General features: G+C 42.0%; 1 protein-coding gene across 3 annotated transcripts in view; it reads left to right on the forward strand.

Moving 5' to 3' along the window:
• The window catches only part of LOC115166311 (poly(rC)-binding protein 4), a 67,799-nt gene that overhangs the window by 28,976 nt on the left and 17,226 nt on the right, over positions 1-21,597 (forward strand). For 2 of the 3 annotated variants that reach the window (XM_029720213.1, XM_029720214.1), the window contains exons 2-5: positions 17,566-17,763; positions 18,111-18,134; positions 19,746-19,778; positions 21,370-21,486. In XM_029720213.1, coding sequence (XP_029576073.1) covers positions 17,656-17,763; positions 18,111-18,134; positions 19,746-19,778; positions 21,370-21,486 — 282 coding nt within the window. In that variant the 5' untranslated portion in view covers positions 17,566-17,655. Of the gene's footprint in view, positions 1-17,565; positions 17,764-18,110; positions 18,135-19,745; positions 19,779-20,530; positions 20,604-21,369; positions 21,487-21,597 lie in introns of those variants that run through there. The other variant, XM_029720215.1, reaches the window with a different exon arrangement.

The raw sequence follows: 21,597 nt of genomic DNA on the forward strand, positions 1-21,597 counted from the left end.
GTCAATTAGATGTCATTCTGATACCAAACTGGTTCCATCTGACACCAAATCCACTTTTTCCAACTCGTATAGAAGCCAACTATCACATATGTCAGAGCAGGCCCATAATTCACAGCGCCTTCAGTTTTAACCATAAAAAAACATAAAACACATAGTTACGGTCTAGCTGTGGGTCCAGCTCTGACATTATGTGTAGGTCTATGTGAGGCGACCCCGAATCCCAAGTTTCGGCTCGATAGGTCATTCGGTGCCCGAGCAATGGCCTTAATTGGTGCTGAAAATCCACTTTTTCAGGGCGTTACTACGGGGTCCCTGAATGAGTTATCGGACAGAGACATTGGGGTCTGTCTCTATGGGCCGAGGCAGTTTCAATGCACCGAGTCTTGCGACTTTGAGACATTTCTACATGTCGCCATGTCCGTGATATTCAAAATGAATTGAACATATTGCAAATGCACGAGGCGGTTTCTCAGTCTGAGAACCTTCTAGAGCCACATAATTCACCGTGCACTATCGACTTGAGCTCTAGAACAGGTTTCTAAAATTTCGGAGCTCTAGGTCTGACGGTTCTTGAATCGTTTGAACGAAGGTAACTGTTGAAGGCGGTATAAGACTCTAAGCCCCACACTATGTCCCTATGGCCAAGCTGTGTGTGTGTGTTTTAGTTTTTTTGCAAAAAGAATAGACACACGTTGTCTTTGGGGTAGGCATATACAGAATCCTTAAGAATTGACTGAATGACACAGGGTTGAGTTGCGTGATTTTCACTATCTGCAGGTTATATGACAATAGCTCTAGGCTGTTTTTAACCACTTCCGGTTGTCACAGGAAGCTCTTGCTCAACACACGTTGTCTTTGGGGTAGACATAAACAGAATCCTGAATATGAAGCCTCTACCTTAAGAATTGACTGAATGACACATGGTTGAGTTGCGTGATTTTCACTATGTGCAGGTTATATGACAATAGCTCTAGGCTGTTTTTAACCACTTCCGGTTGTCACAGGAAGCTCTTACTCAACACACGTTGTCTTTGGGGTAGACATAAACATAATCCTGAATATGAAGTCTCTACCTTAAGAATTGACTGAATGACACATGGTTGAGTTTCGTGATTTTCACTATCTGCAGGTTGCTTATACGACAATAGCTCTAGGGTGATTTTAACAACTTCCGGTTGCTCCAGGAACCTTAGAATCGACACAGGTAGACCTCACAGTAGCCTGATGGATTGTTATTGAAGACAGGTTCATAAGGCATGCATAACCAACATAGACATCAGGTTGAATTTAGGAGAATTGTCAATGTATTCCTATGGGGTGAGAAGTCATTGCACACTGTTTGATCTAAACACCTTCTTTTCACTGTGAAGGGTTAATGCCACAGGGTCAAGGTTAGGCTTGCACAGATCGGGAGGACCGCAGGAACGCTCCTGAGGTTGAATTGTGCTTTTAACCCTAACGGTTCTCTCACTGTCACCCAAAAGCACTTGACATATTGGTGCAGGCATCATTTTGGGCCTAGTTTTTCACGGTCGCTGTGCTCAGACCGAGCGAGCTACGGTCAAGCGGGGCGTCTCATTGAACTCGGCACAGCCTAGAGATAAGGGTAATGCTATTGCAGGCTCTTTGTGTCTTTAAGCACCGCACTGTGTCACTCCGTCCTTGCTGTGTGTGTGTGTGAGAGAGCTTTTCTTTGACATCTGATGGGATAAATTACTGATTTACAGTTCATGAGGGTTGCCTAGTCACACATATGAAGTTGTGGAAAGATCTGACCTTTTTAACCCTTCAAAACAGCCCCTATGACACCATTTTAAGGCACTTCTGGTTGACACAGGAATCTGAACGTAAGGCTCTTATAGAATATTGAGTTTTAGGTCTTTATGTTAAGAACTGACTTATTTACAGAGGGTTGAACAAGTGTGTGTTGTTTCAGAAAATCACAGAAAATCACAGAAATCTCGCAGAGCTCCGAAACCCGCCTTAATGGACTCATCTGAACACGCTGCAACTGGATATGTAACATTTTTGGAAAAAAACCTCCTATTGTTGAATATCACCAATGTGCCATTGTACAATTTCTCTGAAATGAACATTGGTAAATGCATGGTTCCTTTTCTCCTGACACCGTAGGCTCATGTAGTTTGATGTGAAGCGGTCAAATCAGCACTCTATTTTCCTGTTTGACTTTCAATCCCAGAAAAATAGCCTTAACTCGAAAAGCATCAAGGCCTCGACTCCATCCTGTTCGGGGCCAACTGCCCATTATGCCAAACCCACGCTGACCGAGTTTCGGCTCCGAATTCTTTTCCGTTTAGGAGAAAAAGCTGCGTCGTGATCGGTAATATACGTTACGTTTGCAATATGATTCCGTTCGCCCTCCCGTGGAATAATCCGGAACTGCAAAGAAATGACCAAAATTTGATTTTAAACGGAAACGGAAGGTCCGAGAGACGTCGTCCGCAGATTTATCGGACGTAGTCGGACGTCTAGTAAGGGAGCGTACATTTGCAATATGCACTTTCTCACTAACCACACAGCTGGCGCACGAGAGTTCCCTTCATGTATGTAAATAGTTGCGAAGTTCCTAATTAGCTAAAATTGTGTGTGATGAGATTCGACCATTCAACCCTTGCGTTGTTCACATTTTATGCCCACCCATTCACCCTCCTTTCGTGTTTGCTTTAAGTAACCTTCTATCTTAGGTAACCATACCAAACTTAATATATCATACTAATTTGAGTGTTCTGGAGTTACGTTTACTGTGTTGCGTCTAGTCTATGAGACCAGTCTGTTTCACTTGGGTCTTGTTGTGCATTGCTAGCAAATTATGAGTCCCTTTCACAGTGCATGAGCTAGTATGAATTGAGGGCTGACAGGACAACCAGAGACAATGGGCATTTTATGTAATAACAGAGTGCAATACTGACTTTATGGTATCAGTTGTCAACCCTACCCACTAATAATACAAAATCAAGCTCACAAACACACGTCTCATGATAGTGTCAGAGAAGGCTGTCACTCTCTTCTTCCCATCATGATGTGTTTCTACAAGTTGCCATGACACAATGCATCCCATAATATTGATTCCCATAATTCTGTGAGATTTGGGTGCTGTTCAATATCCCATATGCTATGTTTGCTCCGCAACATGAAAACTTGTGCTCTGACTGAGAATGAGCTCAGATTACATGTGAAATATATTTCTCTTAGAAAACCACATCAGTGGGAGCACAAAGTGAGCTAAGCCTCAAATGACCAGCCAGCAGAGTACCAGGGAAGGACAGGGCTGTTTGACTCCTCTTTGAGGCAGTAAACTGGCTTAAGTAGCAGGAGACAGTCAGAGGGCTGGACAGGCAGCATGGAGTACAGAGCAGGCAGACACGGTTCCAGATTAGTACTGGATCTGATACAGAGGGAAGGATAGAAGACGGAAGACCCACCCTGTGCAGAGGTTTGACCCCACCCATTAGAAGTAACAGAGGAGACACAAAACACTGGTCTCTCTCTCTCTCTCTCTCTCTCTCGCTCTCGCTCTCGCTCTCGCTCTCGCTCTCGCTCTCTCGCTCTCGTGAAAATAATCAAGGTACTGTTACATCCTCAAGTGGAACGTCTTTAAGTTTAGAACTCACCAAATTCTTTATTTCGAGAGTATAGACTTATTTTCCATTTCACTTAGAGCTAAAAAATTGTGTTGTGCCTTGATTATCAGATAAATGTACATTACTTTCAGTATGGTACCTATGTTACCCAATAGTACCTATGAGAATTCTGCCAAAGGCAACATCAAATCATCACCATCCTCACTCTGTTCCAAAGTCATCCCTGTCTAAATGAACCCTTCCCCTTTATCTTTGGAATTTTGATTATCCTATCCTTCATAATTATGTTTGGAGCACAAAGACAGGCCGGGTGTTTCAATGGGTTTTGAGAAAATTTGAAAATGGGGGAAGCGTGCTCCCTCATTAGGGTGTGGAGTGGACGAGTGGTGCCATTAGAACCCAAGTGTCTGACCACTCTTGTTTACTGAAAATGTCCGTGTATAGGAGATGAGAAATAGAGTCAATCGCAGGACACTGAACTGAGTAAAACATATGTCTTTACTCTAGGAAAATTCCATATACAAAATCCACGCAGGGGTAAAACACTAACGAAATACATACAACGAACACGATCAACAGTAAAACAATAACGCACAAAACATCATGAATATCAGAGGGTTTAAATAGGGAAGTAATCATAACGAAATGGGAACCAGGTGTGAACAATCAAGACATAATAAATGGACAAAGAAACATGGATTGGTGGCAGCTAGAAAGCCGGTGACGATGACGGCCGAACGCCACCCGAACAAGGAGAGGCATCAACTTCGGCGGAAGTCGTGACAGAAAAGGAGCTGGTGGGGCTGGAATCTGCTGTCTCCCTCTAAAACAGGGAGGCGTATACTGTACTAGAGGTCGACCGATTATGATTTTTCAACGCCGATACCGATACAGATTATTGGAGGACCAAAAAAAGCCGATGCCGATTAATCGGGCAATTTTTATATATATGTTTGTAATAATGACAATTACAACAATACTGAATGAACAATGAACGCTTGTATTTTCACTTAATATAATACATAAAAATATTCAATTAATCTCAAATAATAAAACGTTCAATTTGGTTTAAATAATGCGAAAACACAAAAACAAGACAGCAAAAGTGCAATATGTGCCACGTAAAAAAGCTAACGTTTAAGTTCCTTGCTCAGAACATGAGAACATATGAAAGCTGGTGGTTCCTTTTAACATGAGTCTTCAATATCCCCAGTTAAGAAGTTTTAGGTTGTAGCTATAATAGAAATTATGACGCGTCGACTATTTCTCTCTATACCATTTGTATTTCATATACATTTGACTATTGGATGTTCTTATAGGCACTTTAATATTGCCAGCCTAATCTCAGGAGTTGATAGGCTTGAAGTCATAAACAGCGCTGTGCTTCAAGCATTGCTAAGAGTTGCTGGCAAATGCGGTAAAGTGCTGTTTGAATGAATGCTTACGAGCCTGCTGCTGCCTACCACTGCTCAGTCAGACTGCTCTATGAAATATCAAATCATAGACTTAATTATAATAAACACACAGAAATGCGAGCCTTTGGTCATTAATATGGTCAAATCAGGAATCTATAATTTAGAAAACAAAACGTTTATTCTTTCAGTGAAATATTGCTGTTACATTGCACAATGTCATAATTATGTAAAAATCTGGCAAATTAATTACGGTCTTTGTTAGGAAGAAATGGTCTTCCCACAGTTCGCAACAAGCCAGGCAGCCCAAACTGCTGCATGTACACTGACTCTGCTTGCACTGAACGCAAGAGAAGTGACACAATTTCCCTAGTTAACATTGCCTGCTAAAATGCATTTATATTAACTAAATATGCAGTTTAAAAAAAAAAAAATCTGTGTATTGATTTTAAGAAAGGCATCGAGGTTTATGGTTAGGTACATTTGTGCAACGATTGTGCTTTATTCACGAATGTGCTTTGGTTAAATCATCACCCATTTGGCGAAGTTGAAGTAGGCTGTGATTCGATATAAATTGACAGTCACCACTTTGATTATATGCAACGCAGGACAAGCTAGTTAACCTAGTAATATCATCAACCATGTGTAGTTAACTACTGATTATGTGAAGATTGATTGTTTTTTACTTGATAAGTTTAATGCTAGCTAGCAACTGACCATGGCTCCTTGCAGCCACAAGGTCCTTTGATGCTGCACTCACGTAACAGGTGGTCAGCCTGCCACGCAGTCTCCTCGTGGATTGCAATGTAATCGGCCATAATCGACATCCAAATAGGCTGATTACCGATTGTTCGGTCGACTTCTAATCTCTACTTTACTTTACTATTTATATTTTTGCCAACTTTTACTTTACTACATTCCTAAAGAAAATTAAATACTCTTTACTCCTTACATTTTGCCTGACACCCAAAAGTGCTCGTTACATTTTGACAGGAAAATGGTCCAATTCACACACTTATCAAGAGAACATCCCTACTGCCTATGATCAGGCGGACTCACTAAACACAAATGCTTTGTTTGTAAATTATGTCTGAGTGTTGGAGTGTGACCCTGAAATGTGAAATGGTTTATGCTTTTACTTTTGATACTTAAGTACATTTTAACAATTCTGTTTACTTTTGATACTTAAGTATATTTAATACCAAATATTTTAGACTTTTAGTCAAGTAGTATTTTACTGGGTGACTTTCACTTGAGTCATTTTCCATTAAGGTATCTTTACTTATACTCAAGTATGACAATTGAGTACTTTTTCCACCACGGGATAGAACTACATCAATTTTAAAAAGGCACACGTAGCCTACATATCAATACATACACCCAAACTATCTGGGTCAAATAGGGGAGAGGCATTTTTGCTGTGAGGTGTTGCTTTATCTGTTTTTTTTAAACCAGGTTTGCTGTTTATTTGATCAATATGAGATGGAACGGAGTTCAATGCAATAATGGCTTTATATAATACTGTACACTTTCTTGAATTTGTTCTGGATTTGGGGACTGTGAAAAGACCGCTGGTGACATGTCTGGTGGGGTACAGTAAGTGTGTGTGTCAGAGCTGTGTGTAAATTGACTATGCAAACAATTTGGTATTTTCAACACATGAATATTTCTTACAAAAAGAAGAAGTGATGCTGTCAGTCTCTCCACAACTCTTAGCAAAGAGAGACTGGCATGCATAGTATTTATTTTTGCCCTCTGATTACAATGAAACACAAGAGAAAAGTCTGTATACAGTGTGTGCAAATGAAGTAAGGAGGTAAGGCAATAAATAGACCAATAGTGGCGAAATAATTACAATTTATCAATTTACACTGGAGTGATATACAGATGAAGTCGGAAGTTTACATACATTTGGTTGGAGTCATTAAAAATCATTTTTCAACCACTCCACAAATTTCTTGTCAACAAACTATAGTTTTGGCAAGTCGGTTAAGACTTGACACAAGTAATCTTTCCAACAATTGTTTACAGACAGATTATTTCACTTTTAATTCAGTGAATCACAACTCCAGTGGGTCAGAAGTTTACATACAGTAAGTTGACTGTGCTTTTAAAAAGCTTGGAAAATTCCCAAAAATGATGTCATGGCTTTAGAAGCTTCTGATGGGCTAATTGACATAATTTGAGTCAATTGGAGGTGTACCTGTGGATGTATTTTAAGGACTACCTTCAAACTCAGTGCTTCTTTGCTTGACATCATGGGAAAATCAAAAGAAATCAGCCAAGACCTCAGAAAACAAATTGTAGACCTCCAAAAGTCTGATTCATCCTTGGGAGCAATTTCCAAATGCCTGAAGGTACCACATTCATCTGTACAAACAATAGTACGCAAGTATATACGCCATGGGACCACGCAGCCGTCATACGCTCGGGAAGGAGACGCGTTCTGTCTCCTAGAGATGAACGTACTTTGGTGCGAAAAGTGCAAATCAATCCCAGAAAAACAGCAAAGTACCTTGTGAAGAAGCTGGACGAAACAGGTACAAAAGTATCTATTTCCACAGTAAAACGAGTCCTATATCGACATTACCTGAAAGGCCGCTCAGCAAGGAAGAAGCCACTGCTCCAAAACCGCCATAAAAAAGCCAGACTACGGTTTGCAACTGCACATGGGGTCAAACATCGTACTTTTTGGAGAAATGTCCTCTGGTCTGATGTGGGAAGATACGAACTGTTTGGCCATAATGACCATCGTTATGTTTGGAGGAAAAAGGTGGAGGCTTGCAAGCCGAAAAACGTCATCCCAACCATGAAATACGGGGGTGGCAGCATCATGTTGTGGGGGTGCTTTGCTCCAGGTGTAACGATCGTCTGGAAGAGGGGACCAAGATGCAGCGTGGTAAGGGGTCATAATGATTTTTAATGATACACACTTCAAAAACCAAACAGGGAAAACAAAAGCCAACAGTTCTGTTGGTGCAAACCACACAACAGAAACAACTACCCACAAAACCCCAAAGGAAAAAAGGGTGCCTAAGTATGATTCCTAATCAGAGACAATGATAGAAAGCTGCCTCTGATTAGGAACCCTACTCTGCCCAAAACAAAGAAATACAAAAACATAGAAAAAGGAACATAGAACGCCCACCCAATGTAACACCCTGGCCTAACCAAAATAATGAACAAAAAACCCCTCTCTATGGCCAGGGCGTTACAGCAGGAGGGACTGGTGCACTTCACAAAATAGATGGCATCACGAGGAAGAAAAATGATGTGGACATATTGAAGCAACATCTCAAGACATCAGTCCGGAAAGCTAAAGCTTGGTCACAAATGGGTCTTCCAAATCGACAATGGCCCAAAGCATACTTCCAAATTTGTGGCAAAATGGCTTAAGGACAACAAAGTCAAGGTATTGGAGTGGCCATCACAAAGCCCTAACCTCATTCCTATTGAAAATTTGTGGGCAGAACTGAAAAAGTGTGTGCGAGCAAGGAGGCCTACAAGCAAGACTCAGTTACACCAGCTCTGTCAGAAGGAATAGGCCAAAATTCACACTATTCTTTGTGGGATGCTTGTGGAAGGCTACCCAAAATGTTTGACCCAAGTTAAACAATTTAAAGGTAATGCTACCAAATACTAATTGAGTGTATGTAAACTTCTGACCCACTGGGAATGTGATGAAAGAAATAAAAGCTGAAAGAAATAATTCTCTCTACTATTATTCTGACATTTCACATTCTTAAAATAAAGTGGTGATCCTAACTGACCTAAGACAGGGACGTTTTACTAGGATTAAATGTCAGGAATTGTGAAAATTTGAGTTTAAATGTATTTGGCTAAGGTGTATGTAAACTTCCGACTTCAACTGTATCTGCGGAGGAGGATGTGCAAGTAGAAATACTGCTGTGCAAAAGAACATAAAAACAAAAACAAATATGGGGATGAGGCCGGTAGTTGGTTGGATGGGCTATTTACAGATGGGATGTGTACAGCTGCAGCGATTGGTAAGCTGCTCTGACAACTGACGCTTAAAGTTAGTGAGGAAGATACAAGTCTCCAACTTCAGTGGTTTTTGCAATTCGTTCCAGTCATTGGCAGCAGAGAACTGGAAGGAAAGGCGACCAAAGGAGGTTTTGGCTTTGGGGATGACCAGTGAAATATACCTGCTGGAGTGAGTGCTACGGGTGGGTGTTGCTATGGTGACCAGTGAGCTGAGATAAGGCGGAGCTTTACCGAGCAAAGACTTATAGATGACCTGGAGCCAGTGGGTTTGGCGACGGATATGAAAGCGAGGGCCAGCCAACAAGAGCATACAGGTCGCAGTATTGGGTAGTATATGTGCCATCCGTGATAAAACGGATGGCACTGTGATAGACTGCATCCAATTTATTGAGTAGGGTATTGGAGGCTATTTTGTAAATGACATCTCTGAAGTCGAGGATCGGTAGGATGGTCAGTTTTACGAGGGTATGTTTGGCAGCATGAGTGAAAGATGCTTCGTTGCGAAATAGGAAGCCAATTCTAGATTTAACTTTGGATTGGAGATGTTTGATGTGAGTCTGGAAGGAGAGTTTACAGTCTAACCAGACACCTAGGTATTTGTAGTTGTCCACATATTCTAAGTCAGAACCGTCCATAGTAGTGATGCTGGACAGACGGGCGGGCAGGTGCAGGCAGCGATTGGTTGAAGAGCATGCATTTAGATTTACTTGTATTTAAGAGCAGTTGGAGGCCACGGAAGGAGGGTTGTATGGCATTGAAGCTCGTCTGGAGGGTAGTTAACCTCTCTAGGGCAGGTGGCACCAAATCGTCCCACCTACGTAACAGCCAGTTGAATCCTGTGGCGCGATATTCAAATACCTTAGAAATGCTATTACTTCAATTTCTCAAACATATGACTATTTTACAGCATTTTAAAGACAAGACTCTCGTTAATCTAACCACACTGTCCGATTTCAAAAAGGCTTTACAACGAAAGCAAAACATTAGATTATGTCAGCAGAGTACCCAGCCAGAAATAATCAGACACACATTTTTCAAGCTAGCATATAATGTCACAAAAACCCAGAAGACAGCTAAATGCAGCACTAACCTTTGATGATCTTCATCAGATGACACACCTAGGACATTATGTTATACAATACATGCATGTTTTGTTCAATCAAGTTCATATTTATATCAAAAAACAGCTTTTTACATTAGCATGTGACGTTCAGAACTAGCATACCCCCCGCAAACTTCCGGCGAATTTACTAACAATTTACTAAATTACGATAAACGTTCACAAAAACCATAACAATTATTTTAAGAATTATAGATACAGAACTGCTCTATGCACTCGATATGTCCGATTTTAAAATAGCTTTTCGGTGAAAGCACATTTTACAATATTCTCAGTAGATAGCCCGGCATCACAGGGCTAGCTATTTAGACACCCAGCAAGTTTAGCCTTCACCAAACTCCGATTTACTATTAGAAAAGTTTGATTACCTTTCCTGTTCTTCGTCAGAATGCATTCCCAGGACTTCTACTTCAATAACAAATGTTGGTTTGGTCCAAAATAATCCATAGTTATGTTCCAACAGCGGCGTTTTGTTCGTGCATTCAAGACACTATCCGAATGGTAAATAAGGGTCACGCGCACGGCGCATTTCGTGACAAAAGATTTTCTAAATATTTCATTACCGTACTTCGAAGCATGTCAACCGCTGTTTAAAATCAATTTTTATGCCATTTTTCTCGTAAAAAAGCGATAATATTCAGACCGGGAATCTGCAATTAGGTAAACAGACGAAATAAAATACATCATGGGGTCGACTCGGGCACGCGCCTAAACCCTTTGTCCTCTGATCGGCCACTTGGCAAAGGCGATAATGTGTTTCAGCCAGAGGCTACCTTGATATCGTTCAGCTTTTTCCCGGGCTCTGAGAGCCTTTGGGAGCCGTAGGAAGTGTCATGTTACAGCTAAGATCCTCACTCTTCAATAAACAGAGACAAGAAGAACGACACCTTGTCAGACAGGCCACTTCCTGCATGAAATCTTCTCAGGTTTTTGCCTGCCATATGAGTTCTGTTATACTCACAGACACCATTCAAACAGTTTTAGAAACTTTAGGGTGTTTTCTATCCAAAGCCAATAATTACATGCATATTCTAGTTACTGGGCAGGAGTAGTTACCAGATTAAATCGGGTACGTTTTTTATCCGGCCGTGTAAATACTGCCCCCTAGCCCTAACAGGTTAACACAGTATCCAAAGAAGGGCCAGAAGTATACAGAATGGTGTCGTCTGCGTAGAAGTGGATCAGAGACTCACCAGCAGCAAGAGCGACATCATTCATGTATACAGAGAAAAGAGTCGGCCCAAGAATTGAACCCTGTGGCACCCCCATAGAGACTGCCAGAGGCCTGGACAACAGGCCCTCTGATTTGACACACTGAACTCTATCAGAGAAGTAGTTGGTGAACCAGGCAAGGCAATGAATTGACAAACCAAGGCTGTTGAGTCTGCCGATGAGGACGTGGTGATTGACAGAGTCGAAAGCCTTGGCCAGGTCAATGAATACGGCTGCACAGTATTGTTTCTTATCGATGGCGGTTAAGATATCATTTAGGACCTTGAGCGTGGCTGAGGTGCACCCGTGACCAGCTCGGAAACCAGATTGCATAGCGGAGAAGGTATGGTGGGATTCGAAATGGTCGGTGATCTGTTTGTTCACTTGGCCTTCGAAGACTTTAGAAAGGCAGGGCAGGATGGATATAGGTCTGTAACAGTTTGAGTCTAGAGTGTCTCCCCCTTTGAAAAGGGGGATGACCGCAGCCGCTTTCCAATCTTTAGGGACCTCTGACGATATGAAAGAGAGGTTGAACAGACTAGTAATAGAGGTTGCAACAATGGCGGCAGATAATTTTAGGAAGAGAGGGTTCAGATTGTCTAGCCCAGCTGATTTTTAGGGATCCAGATTTTGTAGCTCTTTCAGAACATCAGCTGTCTGGATTTCGGTAAAGAAGAAGCTGGGGGGGACTTGGGCCAGTTGCTGTGGAGGGTGCAGAGCTGTTGGCCGGGGTTGGGGTAGCCAGGTGGAAAGCATGGCCAGCTGTAGAGAAATGCTTATTGAAATCCTCGATTATCGTGGATTTATCAGTGGTGACAGTGTTTCCTAGTCTCAGTGCAGTGGGCAGCTGGGAGAAGGTACTCTTATTCTCCATGGACTTTACAGTGTCCCAAAACGTTTTGGAATTCGTGCTGTAGGATGCAAATTTCTGTTTGAAAAAGTTAGCCTTTGCTTTCCTAACTGACTGTGTGTTTTGGTTCCTGACTTCCCTGAAAGGTTGCATATCGTGGGGACTATTCGATGCTAGTGTACAGCACAAAAAACCACAGGGTGTTTTTGTGCTGGTCAAGTCTGGAGTGTACCAAGGCTATCTGTTCTTAGTTCAACATTCTTTAAAGGGGGATGCTTATTTAACTTCTTCCGGCTAGGGGGCAGTATTCGGAAGTTTGGATGAACGAGGTGCCCAAAGTAAACTGCCTGTTACTCAGACCCAGAATCTAGGATAAGCATATAATTGGTAGTATTGCATAGAAAACACGCTAACGTTTCCAAAACTTTTAAAATAATGTCTGTGAGTATAACAAAACTGATATGGCGAAAACCCGAAAACCCGAGGACAATCCATCCAAAAGTTGTTTTTTTTCAGCTCACCGCTGATTACAATGGCTAGGAATGGGAATATAAAAGGAATACCTCCCAGACTGCAGTTCCTAGGGCTTCCACTAGATGTCAACAGTCTTTAGAAAGACTTTAAGGCTTGTTTTTTTTTAAATGAGCTAGAAATTGTAGTTTTTCTAACATTTTGGCTGTAGTGTTTGTTGCGCGTGCCGGTGCGCACTTCGTTATTTATCTCCAGTACTGGTCTCCGGTATTCTCCGTCTTAAATTTTATGTTTTTTTTACATATTGGCTCCCAGTTTGGCTGTAGTGTTGTGACGCGCGTGGATGAGAGTGCGCATTTGTTATTTGTTATCTCCGTCTTAAATTTTAGCATTTATATACATATTAGGGTACCTGAGGATTGATTAGGAACATTATTTGATATGTTTGGAAGAAGTTTATTGGTAACTTACGGGATTCATTTCTATGCATTTTGAACGAGGGAAACCGGTGGATTGCTGAGTCAAGCGTGCCAATGAAACTGACTTTTTTGGGATATAAAGAAGGACTTTATCGAACAAAAGGACCATTTGTTATGTAGCTGGGACTCTTGTGATTGCAATCAGATGAAGATCTTCAAAGGTAAGTGATTTATTTTATCGCTATTTCTGACTTTCGTGAATCCTCTGCTTGGTTGGAAATGTATGTAGCTTTAGTGTGCGGGGCGCTGTCCTCAGGTAATCGTATGGTGTGCTTTCGCTGTAAGGGCTTTTTGAAAATTGACAAAGCGGCTGGATTAACAAGAAGTTAAGCTTTTAACTGATGTATAACACTTGTATTTTCATAAATGTTTAATATTATGATTTTCGTAATTTGAATTTTGCGCTCTGCAATTTCACCGGATGTTGGCCAGGTGGGACGGAGCATCCCAATGATCCGCAAGAAGTTAAGATGGTGAAGAAAGCACTTTTAAAGAACAACCAGGCATCCTCTACTGACGGGATGAGGTCAATATCCTTCCAGGATACACAGGCCAGGTCGATTAGAAAGGCCTGCTCGCAGAAATGTTTTGGGGAGCGTTTGACAGTGATGAGGGGTGGTCGTTTGACCGAGGACCCATAATGGACGCAGGCAATGATGCAGTGATCACTGAGATCCTGGTTGAAAACAGCAGAGGTGTATTTAGAGGGCAAGTTGGTCAGGATGATATCTATGAGGGTGCCTATGTTTACGGATTTGGGGTTGTACCTGGTAGGTTCCTTGATAATTTGTGTGAGATTGAGGGCATTTAGCTTAGATTGTAGGACGGCCGGTGTGTTAAGCATGTCCCAATTTAGGTCACCTATCAGTACGAACTCTGACGATAGATGGGGGGCAATCAATTCACATATGGTGTCCAGGGCACAGCTGTGAGCTGAGGGGGGTCTATTACAAGCGGCAACAGTGAGGGACTTATTTCTGGAGAGATTGATCTTTAAAAGTAGAAGCTCGAACTGTTTGGGCATAGACTTGGATAGTATGACAGAACTCTGCAGGCTCTCTCTACAGTAGATTGCAGTTCCGTCTTGACGGAAAATATTGTAATTGAGGATGGAAATTTCAGAATTTTTGGTGGCCTTCCTAAGCCAGGATTCAGACACGGCTAGGACATCAGGGTTGGCGGAGTGTGCTAAAGCAGTGAATAAAGCAAACTTAGGGAGAAGGCTTCTGATGTTAACATGCATGAACCCAAGGCTTTTACGGTGGCAGAAGTCAACAAATGAGAGCGCCTGGGGAATGGGAGTGATGCTGGGGGTTGCAGGGCCTGGATTACCCTCTACATACCAGAGGAACAGACGAGGAGTAGTATGACGGTACTGCTAAAGGCTATAAGAACTGGTCATCTAGTGCTTTGGGAACAGAGAATAAAAGGAGCAGATTTTTGGGGGTCGTAGGATAGATTAGTGTACAGTAGCATAGTGTACAGACAAGGGTATGGTAGGGTGCGAGTACAGTGGGGGTAAACCTAGGCATTGTGTGACGATGAGAGAGGTTGCATCTCTGGAGGCACCAAATAAGCTAGGTGCGGTCTCCGCATGTGTGGGGGCTATCAAGGGGGCTATCTGAGGCATGTTGAGCAGGACTAGGGGGTCCGCAGTAAAACTTTGTGTAATTTTGTGATTTAGTTAGTGTAATAACGAAGTGGACAGTAAAATGTATTTTGGGGTTCTTAGAATGTGTTTCGCAAAATGACTTTAAAAACTTTTTTTGTGAATATTAAGATGTACCCAAGTAATTCATTAGAATTTAACCAATTGTAAACAGGACTTTGTGTATCTGCCTTAGCTGCTCTCCACCCTGCCTCCGCCCTGTCCTCACCCTGCAGTGCAGTCTGGTACCTCACTATTACCCCTGCCCTTAGTTCTGAGTAGATTTGAGTTGTAATTTAGAACAGAGGGGCTCTGTTCATTCTGGAACGCTGGTGCTTCGGATTTTTGGAATGGGTTAGTTCAGAGGCTCACCACACTGTCCCCTCACCTTGCAGACACAGAGTACATGCCCTGTTACCAGTCCAGAGAGCAGCACATAATGATCCTTCCACCCATTAACTCCTAATGCAATAAAGTGCTAACATTTCCACCGTGCCGTACAGCGTAATGAAGTTAACGTGCCGTTACGTAAATGTATGTGCCATGATAATCACATGTGTTTCGGGGCATGATCCAGAATGCACGCAAAGGTAAACTGTGTCTCTTCTCTTTCAAAGATAAGAGAATTAATTATTGTTTTTCTGTTTATCTGTAGAAAGCATCCTCTGGCCACAATTTTGTGTAACAACAGATAATTGTAAAGGACGTCACAATGCTTGCTTAGCGAGTACCTCTTCCTCCCGTTTCGGCCCATACCTGGCACAAACTCGGAACCTCTGCCTTGCTAGCACACGTGACCACCCTCCTGAAGCATCTTACCAGTCGGCGCAGTGCAAAAAGCTAGCTATTCACTGGCGCAATTGGGGACACCTCAAGCTGAGGAGTAAGTTTCACACATCCCTCATGAGGCATGAATACATAGTAGTAAATTAGCTGTGGTATCCCAGGAGGTCTACCCCGGGGGATGGTAATAGAGGGGAGGTACGTGAGGCGACGTTGGCTCCCTCTGCTGGGAATACGGGAGCTGGGCACCCCGACACGGACAGCTCTAGGTGGAGGTAATTAGGGGAAAGTGCCAACCAGCCGTGGAGGCCAAATAAAAGGAGCACAGTGGCACATCGTGGGAGAGACCGACACCAAGCCACAGTAGAGAAGAAGGACCGAGCCAAACCTCAGTGATTTTCTTTGTTATGTTTATTTTCTGTCTTAGTAAAGTTGTTTTTGCGGACTAAAACCTCCTTGTCTCTGTGTCAATCTCTGCACGCTCAACCCAACACCCCGCGGTTTACCACATAGCCTATATAATTTTATCAAGTCAATCAATCAAATGTATTTATAAAGCCTTTTTCACATCAGCAGTTGTCACGAAGTGCTTATACAGAAACCCAGCCTAAAACCCCAAAGTCAATCTGTCTCTTTAAAGCAAAAGTTTTTTCTAGACCTTATCACTGGCACTCTACTTTGCTCTCTGGCTGATTCTGACAGACCAGCATTGCAATGGTCATGAACAGGACACCACAGGCGTAGGCAAGCAGTAGCCAAGCTACCATATGATAGTCAGAGAGGAATGGCATGTTAGGTTTAAGCCTCTGCATGCATACAGTACATAAATAAACAGATAGCTAGCAGCACTGGCTGTTGAGTGAAGACAATAAACCTGCCTAGAATGGACGTATCAGGAATAGCACCTCGTCAAAAAGCAGACTCCCTTTGATTAAACATGACCTCCACACATATGACATACCCCAACGTGCCTGCACAAAAACAACATGAACACATTTACATCCACATGCCGCCCTAACACAGTTTGACAAATTTATAAAGGGATATGAAGAGGCTGGCTAATAAATAAGGAGGCACCTGCTGGAAGTCAGAGGGAGCGATCGTGTTTCTCAGTGATGGCTCCAACACCAGGACAGACAGCAACATACTGGGGTATTGTAGGCTAGGTGGAATGCACTTGGCGTTTCTATTAAAACAAGTGGCCTTGACCAGACAGGGAGGATGGGACACGTGAGTCACTCTACAAGGGACAAGTGCAGAACACAATCCACATGTAAGGACTCCATCGTCAGCTGGACTGCTCTGAGTATCTCAAAGAGCATCATGCAAATTAGACGTATCATTATTAGTGTTAGTGTAGAGGGCTGGGACTAATGTGTGTGTCTGTGAGTTATTATGTGGACTGCAGTGCATATAATGTGACAGTTGGGGTCGATTCCAATTCATTTCAGGAAATGAATGCAATTTAGTACATCACTTGAAAATACCCATGGTAAAAACATTGGCAATTTTCCATTTACAATTGTATTTTTTTACTACTTCCTGAATTGGCTGGGGCTGGAATGGCATTGAGTGAATGACTCTGGAGAATAACTCGATAAACAGTGATTTATCAAAATCACCAGCATGTGATTTCACAGTTCTTCATTTGTTCTTTGGGACTGTTCACTTAGTTTGCTACTGGTGTAGCAGCCAGCTATGTATATTATAACCAACCCTGCACTTCCCTAACCCTGTACTTGAATTTAGATTATTTTTCAAGCATCCTGTATTATGAGATTGAGATGTGATGGTGGCTCTGCCTTAGGAATGCCTTGTCATGCAAACCTGATATTTTCTCCATTGACTTCTTATTGCAAAGTGACATTCTAATTCATATCACATCATTAAAATGTAGAGGTAAAACAACACAACAAATCAGTAAGATCAGTAAGAGTGTATCAGGTATCAAATCTGACATATTGAAATTTCTTTACTTTGTAGGACTCTGGAGGGACAGAGAAGAGAGAGAGAAAGAGGAAGAGGGAGCAGCAGCCTTCGTCTGACAGCGTGACCATTGGATGAGCCTCGTTCATGCGTCTCCCTGTGTGCAACTCCCACATTACTATGAACTGTGAGCAGGACTTTGGAGACGGGGGCCTGGGTGTGACCCTCACACTCCGACTGCTCATGCACGGCAAGGTACGTATGAGGTGACGGTTTAAGTGAATGGGAATATCTGGAAATATATAAGAATAGTTGTTGGAAGAACTGTAGCCATATAGGAATTATCTGTAAGGGATTAGTTAAGGTATTAGGATGTAATTACAGTATGTAATATGATTTTCCTATTGACTCGTGTCCCTGCTCTGCTTGGTCTGTAGAATTTAAATAATACAAATGAGAGATTTGTTTAAGATATTTATGTTGATTTAGCACATAAAGAGGTCATTATGGTATGTTTAAAGGAGTCTATGTTTAAATATTTCAATAAATCTTGTATTTCTTTAATTTATGAATTTTGTATTTTTTTCTCCTGGGCTTTTTAGGAGGTTGGCAGTATCATAGGCAAGGTGAGAAGGCTTATCTTTTTCTTCTATCATTTATGTTATTTATAACTATTTTCTGAAGAGATACAGTATTCAGAAGGGCTTTTTTGATCCTTGAGATATGCTGTTATCACAAGGGATGCCTATTTTCAGATCAATGAAGACTATTTCTAGAGTTGTATTAATTTTGTACTATAAATTGTACTATAACAAAAGATATGGGAATTATCCTGTATTAAAAATAGACACTTGAAACCATGCCATTTTGTAAGTATTCATAAGCCAATCAATGTGGATTGATTTTCCCAAGCAGTCAATATCTTTCCATTCTATTGTAGAAGCAAAACAAACCTAAGGCCTCCTGACACACTTTGCTAACTGTATTTCCCCGTTGCAAATGTAATTGCTTTATACCAACCCACTTAAAACCTTCTCCATTCCCTAATGCAGTACGGTAATCCATCAAACAGAAACATTAGTGCATTGACTGCAAACCTCCGGTTGAAACTGAGCTCCAAAAGGCATATTACTGTCAGACCCTTGTGATCAGTTTAGTGTCTTCTAGGAGGGCGTGTAGAGTGCTCTCTACCCCTTCTCTGGCTCCCACTAGCCCTGCAGCCTTGTAATAGAACACAGGCTAAGAGAGAAAGAGGGAGAGAATGCAGGAGGAGAGGGATAAAGAAATATGGGGAAAGAGAGAGTGAAGGAACGAGAGGGGAAACCGACACAGAGGGGATGAGAGATTGCGAAAAAGAGGGGATGAGAAAGAGAGAGGGAGAGAGAAAAGAGAGAAAAAAGGGGATAAATAGATATGGAGAAGAAGTGGGAGGGTGAGAAAGGCTGTGTGTGGCGGTTACCAGGCTCTCCATCCAAAGCACGTGTGTTAATAACTCCATTCTCCCTCCTCATCTCTATCTCTCGGCTAGGCTTCAGACCAACATCCTCTCTAGTATCCCAAATGACACACTAGCATTCTATTTAGTATGAAATAACAGTGTGGCTGAGTACCCAAAATAGTATGGGTGCGTTTGTATTAGAAAACATCCGGTTGTCAATGTCATGGCTGTAGTTGGTAGAATCGTTTAGAAGCAGGAAGAGCAAATGATGGGCTGAGGCCAATATAAAAGTGACAGATGGAGTGGCAATCGAAAGCTGGCAGAGGAGGTATGACAGAGGTGTGACTTAATTTTACTCCTGAGCCTGGGTGGAGTGACTGACTGGCTGGCTGGCTAGCTGGCCGCTGGTCACACAGAAAGGATCTCACAAGGACAGGACAGACATTAGTCGATAATAGAAGAGTAGATATAGATGTGAACAAAAAGGGGCAGATTTAAGTTTTTACTGTATTTACTATATTTTATACATTTAGGATGTGATGAGAATACTGTATGTCAGTGGCTTTGTGCTAAACATCTCAGACTGAAAGAGGACTCTACTTTTCTATTCCATGACAGCTTAGATTACTATTCAATGCAGGGGAAATACAGTCAACGTGAAGTAAGGTATCAGTTTAATAGGGATTGGAAGTGCAGGCAGATTTCCATCTGCAAGTTGAGGACACACTGAGAGGCCAGTACTTTTTAAACAAACCACACACCTCACTTCAAAGTTGTCTTTCATCTTCCTCTTTCCCAGAAAGGAGAGACGGTGAAAAGAATACGGGAGGAGGTATGTTACCAGCTTCCTATCTATTAACACTGTCCATCATATGTGTACGAGTACTCGACATTACCATAATGCATCCACAGTAAAGCCTGTCATTGATTGATTAAATAAATGTATATCATCTAGCTCCAAAGCTATCAATATCACATCTGGTATCTACGTCAATATGCATTATTTATCTGAAATTTTTATTTTCCAGTTATTGTGTAGTACAGAAGTGTACCATCACAAAAAAAGGTTATAGTTCAAGGAATAACATAATCAAACGGTGAGACAGTGTCTAATATTGTTTGCAATGCGTGGTGTAGAGTTCCATTAATATTAACCCCAAACCCTCTCTGGATGTTTGAGAAGGTTGACTGGGATAGCATACAGAACAGCCTTATAGTCTGACCTGCCCATTGGCCACTCTGCTCTTTTTTCACACTCTCTCCTTCCATATCTTCTTCTCCATTTTAGTGGTGGCAAGTAGCCTAACGGTTATAGCGTTGGGCCAGTAACCGAAAGGTTGCTGGATCAAATCCCCGAGCTGCCAAGGAAAAAAATCTGTCGTTCAGCCCCTGTTCCCCAGTAGGCTGTCATTGTAAATAAGAATTTGTTCTTAACTGACTTGCCTAGTTAAATAAAAAAAAATCTGCCTCGGTGTCAAGCTCTCTTTCTCCCTGTCTCTTTTTTTATTCTAGGTCTCTCTTTCCCTCTCTCCCATTTTCAGTCCAGTTTTTTGTATCTCTGCCTACCCCTCTCCCTTTATGTCTCTCTCTTATTTCTCCCTCATAAGCCTCAAGGGTGCAGTTGATCCGATGGCGCTTGATTCATTCTGCACAAAAAGTAATTAGATTGCTATTGTGTTGGTTCAAATTACTCTGACTCCTGATGCAAAGCTATTAGATTTTATTTTATGAAGCAGAATGATAAACATAGGCAGTTAGACTGAAGGAGCATGTAGCCCTATACAGCCACTGGATTTGTCTGCCAGTGAACCAGTCATCCATGCTAGTTATCCGTCCACCCAGTCCATCAGTAAGTCAAACAGGCCTTTAATTAGTTCCCCCTATGTGAGGCTCTTTGGCTTCCTCCCCAGGCCCTCTCTGTCTCCACATTGTCAGAATGACTCAGTGGGATGACTGTAATAAACATCATAGAGGTTAAAGCACCATCATACCTAAACTACACACGTGCCCACTCTCCATTCCCCAGGGCTCTGGAGATAAATGAAATGGCATTGGATGGAGGGATCAGAGTACCAGCCTGGGGTTAAATTACAGCGAGGTCAATTCCCTGTATGATGATCCAGCTATTTATTGTTAGTTATCTGTAGGACAGGGTGTATTTACTGGTCTGGAGTTTGCTAAATCTGACCTTTTATTTTTGTCCTTCATCCCTGTGCCTCTTTTCACCTTACACATTTTTCTCTTCCATTTACTTTACTTCCTTACTCATGCTAATCCCATTCTGTCCTCCTTACCTTACTACACTCTTGTATGTGGCCCTATTCACTTTATCCACCCAACATGTGCTCTGCTCTCATCCTTTTCCCTCTTCTAATAGAATGTCAATAAAGCTGGACCCTGGTTCTTGGTCTGTCTCCCTACAGAGCAGTGCACGAGTGAACATTTCAGAGGGATCATGTCCAGAGAGGATCATCACCATCACTGGCTCTACAGACTGTGTCTTCAGGGCATTCATCATGATCACATACAAACTGGAAGAGGTAAGACAACACAATCACTGTTTCCCTATTTTGACTATTTTCTACATTGCAGAATAACAGTGAAGACATCAAAACTATGAAACAGTACATATGGAATAATGTAGTAACCAA

Source organism: Salmo trutta, chromosome 28, assembly GCF_901001165.1.
Source record: "Salmo trutta chromosome 28, fSalTru1.1, whole genome shotgun sequence".
NCBI lineage: Eukaryota > Metazoa > Chordata > Actinopteri > Salmoniformes > Salmonidae > Salmo > Salmo trutta.